We start from the raw sequence: 11166 nt of genomic DNA, 5'->3' as shown, positions 1-11166 counted from the left end.
GTCTAGTCATTAAAAAAAAAAAAAAAAGCATCAAACAATCAATTCATGTTCACCTCGTGGCATTCCACTTTAACATCAGAACAGGTCCTTCCTGTCACACAGGTCCCATCTCACCTGCCCACATTGCACCCGGCCCATATGTTACGTACAATTCTTCGTAAAGCACAAAAGAAAGCAGTCCTCAATTAGGGAAGTGTGATCCATCATCCGAAAAAGCACAACAACAACAACAACGATGAAGGAAGTCATCACTGGAAAAAAAAAAAAAAAAAAACACATGCCAAGCCTACTTCTCAATTTTTAGAAAGAACTATTTCGTTTTATTCTTTCAGAAATAGAAACTCCAGGTTAATGAGCACAATACAAATCAGCCTGTAGCAGCCAAAAATCTGATACAGAATCAAATAAATAAATAGATAAATAAATAAATAAATAAATAAATTCTTATTGTGTGGTAAATTCTATGCATATAGAATTTATCATCATAATTAGTATAAGGTAAAACATCATATTATTTGTGTTGAATGTAATAAAATGCAATGATGCCCTAAAAAAAAACCCTCTTCATACAGTCAAATTGAGTCAGCTCCAAAATTATTGGCACCCTCGCGACAAATAAACACCATGCAATGGGCTATGTTCGGAGTTTGAAACCTACACAGCTGCTGCGTAGTTTTATTTCAAGATAAAAATAGGTATTTAATGTTAGAGCTTTTTATCCCTCCCCCTCACCAACACACACACACACACACACACACACACACACACACACACGCGCACACAAAAAAACCCAAACCCTGAAGCCTTTCCTTGAGAATATCTCGTTGAACCTCTTCCTGTAATGTTTAGATTCTTATAAAGTCATCTTGGAACATGCTGAACATTTTAATCTCCTTTATATTCTTAGGTTTCTGCATGGAAACGTCCCTCTTCAAGTCAAATCCAGAAACCGAGATGATTGTTGCAAAAGATTTTGTGCTGCCGTAACTAATTTTTGTGACAATGGTCATTTTAACCTCCTGACAGAGGCAAGCAGATTTCGTCTTCATAACTCCATAGATGGTCAATGTTGGATTTCAGTCTCGTCTGGTATTTTTTTATGTGTTCCTTCCAATCATGGTGTTGTTAGGGAGGTGGCGTCTAATAAAGGATTGCTAAATCTGACGACCCCAAGTATCAACTAAAGCGAGAAACTTTGAAACTTTGGTCTTTGTCTTCTTCACCATCCTTCCTTGCATGTTCATGCATCCAATTCTGGACAAAATTCACAAAAAATTTTTTGAAGGATGATAAATAATTTGCATTAATAAATATGCTTAAAGGGTGTCAAGATTTTGCAGGATAATTTGATTTTTATTTGTAGTAGATGAAAGACAAGTATGAGGGTACTTCAAAAAGTTCTCAGCCTCATCCAGAAACAAGGGGTGTAACTCTCATTTTGGGGTGTAACTGTATACTATAAAGCCTTATATCACTGTCCACCAAAACTCAAATGAAAGAAGCAATCAATCAAATAAAAAATGAGAAGAGCACTTCGAGCTGGCATGCTGTTGCTCCAGGACAATGCACCTGACCACAGAGCACCAGTGGCAGTGGCAGAAACAGCCAAATGTGGCTTTGAACTGTTGCCCCATGCACCTTACTCACCCGACCTGGCACCGTCTGACTTCTATCTGTTTCCCAAACTGAAATCCTACTTGCGTGGCTGCCATTTTCAGAGTGATGATGAAGTCATCCATGCTGTTGAGGAGGATCTGGAGACTCAAGAGCAAGATGTGACCTTCTTCGACAAAGGGATAGTGAAGCTTGAACATCAGTGGACCAGGCTTGTAGTCCAGGACTCAGACTCGAATCCAACTCGTGCTCTAATTTTAAGGACTTGTGACTTGAGTTGGACTTGAGCACCGATGACTCGGACTTGGACTCGGACTCGTGCATTAACTGCATTCAGACTCGTAACTTGAAGACGAGGACTCGGGTTTTTTCTTTATTTTTTGTAACATGCCATAATAATTTGGCATAAGATATTTATATCTACATTAATCTTTGTACGAATTTCGTGCAAGAGTGTCACACCTGCGCGCCTTGGCGTTTTCATCAAATTGACTCTCAGGGCTGCTCCGGACAGCGTGCGCGCTGTAAATGGTTTCACATAAAGGCAGCAACAGCCACCATCAAATGGTGCAGTTGGAGTCTTGCTCTCGGACTCGACTCAGATCAGTAGTGGGCTTGTCTCGGACTCGACTCGAAATTTTCTTTAATGACTTGGACTTGACCACTGGGGACTTGAGACTGGACTCAGACTCGAGGTTTAGTGACTCGACTACAACACTGCAGTGGACCAAGTGCATTGAAGTTAAAGGTATGTAGAAAAATAACGCAAGAACAATCTTTCTCCTGTGATGTTTTCTGGGTGAGGCTGAGAACTTTTTGAAGTACCCTTGTACTTTCTATAATTTTTGGGTGTACAGTGTCACGTGTAATATTTATTTTATACCATCATTTTTGTGCATTATCTCAAAGGATGCCAATATTTCTGGAATCGACTGTATATTTTTATATAATATTATATACAGTGGGGCAAAAAAGTATTTAGTCAGTCACCAATTGTGCAAGTTCTCCCACTTAAAAAGATGACAGAGGCCTGTAATTTTCATCATAGGTACACCTCAACTATGAGAGACAAAATGAGAAAAAAAAATCCAGAAAATCACATTGTCTGATTTTTAAAGAATTTATTTGCAAATTATGGTGGAAAATAAGTATTTGGTCAATAACAAAAGTTCATCTCAATACTTTGTTATATACCCTTGTTGGCAATGACAGAGGTCAAACGTTTTCTGTAAGTCTTCACAAGGTTTTCACACACTGTTGCTGGTATTTTGGCCCATTCCTCCATGCAGATCTCCTCTAGAGCAGTGATGTTTTGGGGCTGTCGCTGGGCAACACAGACTTTCAACTCCCTCCAAAGATTTTCTATGGGGTTGAGATCTGGAGACTGGCTAGGCCACTCCAGGACCTTGAAATGCTTCTTACGAAGCCACTCCTTCGTTGCCCGGGCGGTGTGTTTGGGATCATTGTCATGCTGAAAGACCCAGCCATGTTTCATCTTCAATGCCCTTGCTGATGGAAGGAGGTTTTCACTCAAAATCTCACGATACATGGCCCCATTCATTCTTTCCTTTACACGGATCAGTCGTCCTGGTCCCTTTGCAGAAAAACAGCCCCAAAGCATGATGTTTCCACCCCCATGCTTCACAGTAGGTATGGTGTTCTTTGGATGCAACTCAGAATTCTTTCTCCTCCAAACACGACAAGTTGAGGTTTTACCAAAAAGTTCTATTTTGGTTTCATCTGACCATATGACATTCTCCCAGTCCTCTTCTGGATCATCCAAATGCTCTCTAGCAAACTTCAGACGGGCCTGGACATGTACTGGCTTAAGCAGGGGGACACGTCTGGCACCGCAGGATTTGAGTCCCTGGCGGCGTAGTGTGTTACTGATGGTAGCCTTTGTTACTTTGGTCCCAGTTCTCTGCAGGTCATTCACTAGGTCCCCCCGTGTGGTTCTGGGATTTTTGCTCACCGTTCTTGTGATCATTTTGACCCCACGGGGTGAGATCTTGCGTGGAGCCCCAGATCGAGGGAGATTATCAGTGGTCTTGTATGTCTTCCATTTTCTAATAATTGCTCGCACAGTTGATTTCTTCACACCAAGCTGCTTACCTATTGCAGATTCAGTCTTCCCAGCCTGGTGCAGGTCTACAATTTTGTTTCTGGTGTCCTTTGATAGCTCTTTGGTCTTGGCCATAGTGGAGTTTGGAGTGTGACTGTTTGAGGTTGTGGACAGGTGTCTTTTATACTGATAACGAGTTCAAACAGGTGCCATTAATACAGGTAACGAGTGGAAGACAGAGGAGCCTCTTAAAGAAGAAGTTACAGGTCTGTGAGAGCCAGAAATCTTGCTTGTTTGTAGGTGACCAAATACTTATTTTACCAAGGAATTTACCAATTAATTCATTAAAAATCCTACAATGTGATTTCCTGGATTCTTTCCCCCCATTCTGTCTCTCATAGTTGAAGTGTACCTATGATGAAAATTACAGGCCTCTCTCATCTTTTTAAGTGGGAGAACTTGCACAGTTGGTGGCTGACTAAATACTTTTTTGCCCCACTGTATCTTACTACTGGAAGTCTTTACACCTTATTGTTTTTACAATCCTAAACATATATTACTCTTTTCATCGCTTAATTCCATTGATTCTATGTGTTTTTGTAGAAATAAAAAGTGCAAATGTGCAATCCGGGCATGTACCGATAACTGATTATACAATATATTGCGATATTCAGAAAAATATTGATATCATGAACACTTGTGTGTGGATCTGTCTAGAGCAAGTTGCTTTGCTTGTGGAGCTGTTTTCTTTTCATACCACAGCAATTATCAAATGCGAATAATTTATTATTATTATGATTATTATTTAAAGAACAACATGTTGTACTATGAATATCGTTACATCCCCAGTTGCATACGTAATCAAAACGAATCAAAAACGATGTTGCGTGTTTCAAACTGCATATGTTTCATGGTCTTTATGTTCTCCAAAACATCCATAAATATTCCGTGTTTTGGATATCCAGTCAAGGTTAGGATCAAACACAGTCTTTTGAGGTGTTAGTGACAGACGTGTCATAGTTTGAGGAAAGACAGCACCAACATGGAAGTGTTTCTCCAAATGTTCTCAGAACCATTATTTCTGTACAACACAACAGAATGTCCAGAACTGCCAGGTTATTTTAGCTGTGATCCATGACGAACCAGTCATTTTAGACAGACCTGAGGATATTTCTAGAACTTTCCGTGTAGACCTGGGATCTAGCCGACGTTCACTCCGAGGCCGACTTGCAACTTGTCTGCTCTGTGGTTGACGAAGGCCCCCATGATTAGCGTAGCCGGAAGAGGACACAGGCGCTTCTCCAGAACACCTCCGATGATACACCGGCTGTCCAGCATACCTAACAAAAGATTTTCATAAAATGCTTCACAGGAACGTTTCATATAGACAATGTATGAACATCGGTTCCTTATTGGTAGAAAAATGAAAGACATTGGAGATTCTTACCTCTGAAGACCATGTTGGCTTCTGGTAAATCCATTTGGTAGCCAAAAGAGAACTTGGTCTCCTGGGTCCTAGTGCTAGCCTCAAACTCGACTCCAACCTGGATCTGGGAAGAGGACTTCAACTGTACTGTATGTTACAAGAACATTCCTAGGGTTAGGCTAATGCCAGGGATGCACACCATGACTGAAATACTACTTTGCAATTACTGTATGTTGCCACCTACTGCATTTGTGATACACTATATGGCCAAAAGGTTATGGACGTTCCTTTCCAGATTTAGTCCAACCTCTGCTGTTATAATAACCTCCATCAAGGTTGAGGAGATCTGGGGTGCATTCGGCATTCCAGTTCATCTCTAAAATGTTCAGTGGGCTTTAAGTGCAGGTTACTTGAGTTCTTCCACTCAAGCACTGGCAAACCATATCTTCATGGAGCTTGCTTTGTGCTTTGACATGCTAGAACAGGTTTGGGCCTCTTGGTTCCAATGAAGGGAATCTGTAATTTGACAGACATGCTATACAATTGTGTGGCAAGAGTTTGGGGAAGAACCAAAAAAAAAAAATGGGTACGATGGTTAGGTGTGCACAAACTTTTGGCCATATCAAAGTCCCTTCCCATGCTAAGACCTGATCTTCCCAGGCAGTCTCCTGTCCCAGTACTAACCAGGCACTTGAGGCACATTGGGCAGTGCTGGTCTCCATTTCAGTAGCCCTTGGTCTCTCACCTATTATATAGCTGGGGTTACAGCGGGGGGCTGGTCCTCTGGTAACCACGAGAGTTTGACATATCTTTATTGCGGCGCCTTGCCAGATGGCAGTCGGTACCATTTTGATAATGGTTTTTGGTATGACCCAACTGCGAATAGAACTTGCAATCTCCCAGTTAAGAGATGAACACGCTAACCACTAGGCCAGCTCGCGGTCCTTTTGGCCATATAGTGTAGATTAAAAACACCCTGATGACTTCACTTTATGTGACACTTAAGTATTGGTTGGATCCTGTTGATCCTAATTCTCATGATCTAATATTAAATAGAAGACTCATTTCCATATTGAAGACCACATTAGAGACCGCAGTAGGCGTACCTGCTTGTTAGCTCGATGATAATAGCTGGCATGGGCACCTCCTTTACCAGCATTTAATGTAGCGACCCAGTTGGGACCTGGAATAAAAGGCTTTTTTCATTGGCTTCGAAAAAAAATCATTGGAAGGAAATTTGTATGCATGGATCATATTCTAGCTGAGATAAATCAACCTTTCGGCACAAAAGAAGTCCAACTATAGAGTGACTAACAGGTGCTGTCAGGCAAGAATCCAAAATAACAATGCGATAAGAGGAAAAAGGATGCACTGGAAAGAACCAGACATGATTGGTTCTCTACACATATCTGAGGCTGAGTGACACAAACTAGCCCTGAGGTCTTGCTAGCTAGCTAAAATATAGCTACATTCATATAATTTTAGCTCACTCCCACTTGGTAGTGGCCTCAACTTTTGGTCCCAATGGTTTTCTCTACCTTTTGTCCAGGTAACTAAAAGAATATCATATCGTATCATAGCCAATTATATCGTATTGTATCCTATGCTATTGTATCCTATCCTATCGTATTGTATCTTATCGTATCCTATCCTATCTTATTGTATCCTATCGTATACTATCCTTTCGTATCCTATCCTATTGTATCCTTTCGCATCCTATCATATCGTTTCATATCCTATCCTATCGGATAGTATGGTATCGTATCCTATCGTATCTTATTGTATCCCATCGTATCGTATCCTATCCTTTCGTATCGTATCACATCGTATTGTATCATATATCATATCAGATCATATGGTATTGTATCCTATCATATCATATCCTATCCTTTTGTATCTTATTGTATCCTGTCCTTTCATATCGTATCTTATCATATCAGATCAGATCATATATCATATTGCAAACAACGATATACTGTACCTCCCTAACCTGAGTATTGTCCAGCGAGGGTGAGGATGCTGCCTTCTTCAGCTCGCCCTCGGTGGTAAACCAACTCTCCCCCGAGAACTAGCTGTGGAGAAACACTCTGCAGGAAGTGCGCCACCATGATTACTGTCCCATGAGAAACAAGGACATATAGTTCATAAAATTACTCCAAGGTATTTAAGGTAAACTTCATAAAGTTTAAAGTAAAGTACAGTCTTTCAAATATTAGTAATTATGATTCATTTACTCAAACTAGCTATAAAACATACAGGACGTTGTGTGGTCATGATAATGATAATTAAAAATGCTCTTTTCAGTACTATCTAGTGGTCAGTTGTACAGACTGGATTTATTGGACGTGTCAATAATAATTAAGGAAAATAATCAACGGCGGGGTGGTGTGATGCAGCTGTGTTACGTAACTGCGTGTAAGGAAATGTTTTGCTCCTCTTATACTCGAGCAATTTGGTAAAGGTTTTGTTATTCATTTATCAAATAATTTTTATCCATTTAGAGCTACATTCAAATGTTGTATAATACAGTCAGTGAGAAAAGTGAGACAGGTCAATTCCTGTTGATGCAAAAGTGTGAAAGGATTCTAACAGGACATGACTGAATTGAGATAAAAATTTGTCACAGATGGGATTTTTTTATTTTTTAAGAAACGCACCAGATTCTCTAAAGATGTCCGGGTTGGCCATGGTAACGGCGGCTGTGAAGTCGCTGCCTCTGTACTCAGTCTCGAACTGCCACGTGACAAACTGCAGCTGAACAGTCTGGAAAAACAGAAGTATTTAATTAAAAGTGATTCAAAATAATCTGACAGATTAAACCCCAAACCTGAAATACTACATTTGTAGTGCGTCAGGACACAACCTGAAAGACTGCTTTGGTTCGTATTCTCTCGCTCATGTGGAATAAAGAGTGTGCATTCAGACTGCCAGAGGAATCCATTTCTCCGATGAGCATCGGCGAGCCCTGTGAGCAGAAAAAACACACTTTATGCATGTCAACTCTATTCATGTTCACCAGCGAGGAAGCAGAGAGTAAGAAGCGAAAGCTTACTGTATCTTTGCTGTCGTTGTCTGATTGGAGATGCTCGACATGGAAGCGGTACGTCGACGGAGCCACAGCACTGATGTGAAACGTATGACTGACCTGGATTTTTAGGTTACAGAAGCAATCACGGGTTCTAGCAACAAGTCCACATTGAAGATGATGAACTGATGCGTTAAAATGTTCCATCGACCATTTTGTACTGCTTATTAACAAATCATCACTTCGTTCAAGCTTGTGGTTGTAAAAACATGCATGAAACAAACCTTGAAAAAGCTGCTTAGGGTTTTGTTGATGACCATTTTCACTCCTTCAACCTGCTGTGGAAACACATCTAAGCAAACACACACACAAATAAAAACAGTTTGATATCAACCATTTACATGACAACCAGGTTTCAGAACCACAGCTCAAACATCAGCCCAAATATGATCATTTTCCTACAGTAAGTGTTTCATTTCTCTTCCCACAACAACTTTACTAATGAGACCGTCACTGATGGCGTAGCTCACTCCGGCCCCGTCTAGTCCAGAAGGAGCGATCTAAAGTGGGCCACCTTGAGCAATAAATATTGCAAGCTACAGTATGTACACAAAATACAAACTATATATAGAAGCTGTATACACCCTAGGAATACCGACCTATTTGCCAGAAAGAATCCAAAACAGCGAGGAATTGACCGAGAAGAAGTGATTTTTGTTGAACTGCTCATTAAGGCTTAAATAGTCCAGAAGTTCATTAATAATTGTAATTATGCAAATCTGGGTAGAAGTTATATGCACCCTAGGTACCCCTATCTTCACGCCAGAAAGAATCAAAATCGGTGAAGAATTGAAGGAGAGGAAGAGACTTGTGTGGAAACTGCTCGTTAGGGATTGATTACGCCATATCTTCATTATTAATTGCAATTATGCAAATTTGGGTAGAAGCCATATACACCCCAGCCAGACCGACCTTCCTGCCAAAAAGAATAAAAATCAGTGGAGAATTGAGAGAGAAAAAGCAATTTTCGTGAAATGTGGATGACGCTGGACAACACATGATGACATAAACTCATCGCCTGTCGGCCGGATGAGCTAATAATTAGAATTTTGTGTGAATTATTAACAAGCGACATGTTGTACTTTTTACCCATTTATAGTTACACTTAGCGTCATGTAACATCTACAAATCCACTTGGTTCCTGTTAGTCCCACATAATTCACAAATAGGGCAGAGCGGGGAGACTTGGGACAGTTTGTATTCTCATAAATTCATTTCAACCAATCATGTTTTAGATGACATCAGAAGTTCGACGTGGCCCCTTAGAGTAACCTACTTCCTTTGGAGCCATGAAGCTGGACACTGCAGTAAGATTTGTGCAGTTCAATATTTTTATCAACCAAAACGTGTATTTTCTACTTTGCCTCTACCGCCATTCTATGGTGACTTGACTTGACTATGGTGTAATATACTCTGGTGAATTTGGGATTTGTTAGGAATTAAAGTATGTAGCCTAGAGTGACCAGACATAGTATGATTTATGGGGGGGGGGGACACACTGAAGGAGGTTTTTTTTTTTTTTCATTTCAAAATGGCCAGATGGGGAGTGAGGAAAGTTCATCATGTTACAGGTCTTTTTTTTTCCCTTGTGGTTTACATGTGGGCATGAAGCTTATTTCATTCCTTCTTGAGAATGGAACTGTTTTGTTGAATCAGGTTTTGGGTAAACTGACATTTTTCTATCGCTGTACCAGCACTGTGTGTTCATACAGTTCATATGTTACAAGTTTTGATAATAAAGTTAAAACTGTAGGATGAAGCTAGGTATTTTATTTTTGTCCCATGTCTCTCTACTATGTCCCAAGTCTGCCAACATAATGTCCCATGTCTTCCTCAATGCCCCATGTCTGCCTGCAAAAAAGTGAAGCCTGAAGGGATGTGACAAGCTGAGAAACTAATGTTGGGGTACGAGGGGATAGTAAATCCTCTCTAATGCAATATGACTGTGACGCTGCCTGCAAAGAATTTCACACAATCTAAAAAAGCTGAAAACTTGTCCCAAGTCTCCTCACTCTCCCCTGCTTTTAATCACCTGAAAGGATGTCTGTGATAATCAGTGATTATTTTACTCCTCTTGTAACACCTTCTGACCAATCAGAATTGAGAATCCATCAGCTCTGTTGTGTTAAAGTGTTTATGCTTTAGTGCTCCAGGGACAGTTTCTCAGGGATTTGTTTCACCTTTGCAGCTGCGATGAAGGCCGTCGAAGCTGCCTGGGTTTGGGAGTCTTCCATCCCTCTTGTCCCACCGTGACAGAGGTCTGTCCTGGGGGAACGGGGAATTCTGACGCCCAGGGCGAGACGACAAGGCCAACACGCTGCCCATGAGGAGACGCTCACTTCCAGCCTGATCTGGCCAAATTATCTGTAAACAAACCAACAAGCAAGCAAACAAATAAACAAAAATGCATGCATGCATGCATTGCAACATGCATGCTCAGAAAAGCATGGATATTTATATATTAGTAGAATATATAACCAAAGATTATAATACTAATACAAAAAAAAATGATGCTTAGGAATATAAATGACCCATTTGACTGTTCATATGACATCAGTAACATAACATAACATTTGTACTGATTTGTCCCACTTACTGTATTATAGCATAGAACCTTTGAATACAACCTGAACAAAATCACATTATAACATTTATTATATGTATTAAAAACAGTTCATTTTGAGTTTAAAATAAACAAACAAACAAAAAACATCTAGAAACCAATTCAATCTGAAAGGATGCTGAGGGATGCAGGATGCAGTGCTCTGTAACAGAGCGAAACAGCCGGGCTGAATCCCAAATGGAGCTGTTTTTAGAAATAGTGCACTACGTAGGGCGTATAAACCTTCGCGCCATATACAATGTAGTGCACTAATATAAGAACGTAAAGAGCTATTGAGGATTCAGTCCAGATGACCGGTGAATCCGGCAGGTGTAACCACAAAATACTCCCGACTGGATAATCAACCAGTAAATATG

At 40.4% G+C, this 11166-nt stretch overlaps 1 protein-coding gene across 1 annotated transcript; it reads right to left on the bottom strand.

The window, feature by feature from the left end:
• Nucleotides 1-4206: 4206 nt before the first annotated feature.
• Nucleotides 4207-10837, bottom strand: si:dkey-71l1.1 (uncharacterized protein LOC569883 homolog). Its single transcript, XM_060913227.1, has 10 exons — nt 10784-10837; nt 10368-10551; nt 8412-8479; nt 8155-8247; nt 7966-8067; nt 7760-7865; nt 7093-7215; nt 6209-6285; nt 5124-5226; nt 4207-5016 (listed from the first exon to the last, which is right to left on the bottom strand). The coding sequence occupies exons 2-10, from the start codon at nt 10510-10512 to the stop codon at nt 4877-4879; spliced, it is 957 nt and encodes a 318-aa protein (XP_060769210.1). The 5' UTR covers nt 10513-10551; nt 10784-10837; the 3' UTR covers nt 4207-4876.
• Between the last annotated feature and the right edge of the window lie 329 nt (nt 10838-11166).

This window comes from Neoarius graeffei, chromosome 28 (assembly GCF_027579695.1).
Source record: "Neoarius graeffei isolate fNeoGra1 chromosome 28, fNeoGra1.pri, whole genome shotgun sequence".
NCBI classification, from domain to species: domain Eukaryota; kingdom Metazoa; phylum Chordata; class Actinopteri; order Siluriformes; family Ariidae; genus Neoarius; species Neoarius graeffei.
This window is presented reverse-complemented; position numbering and strand designations above follow the sequence as displayed.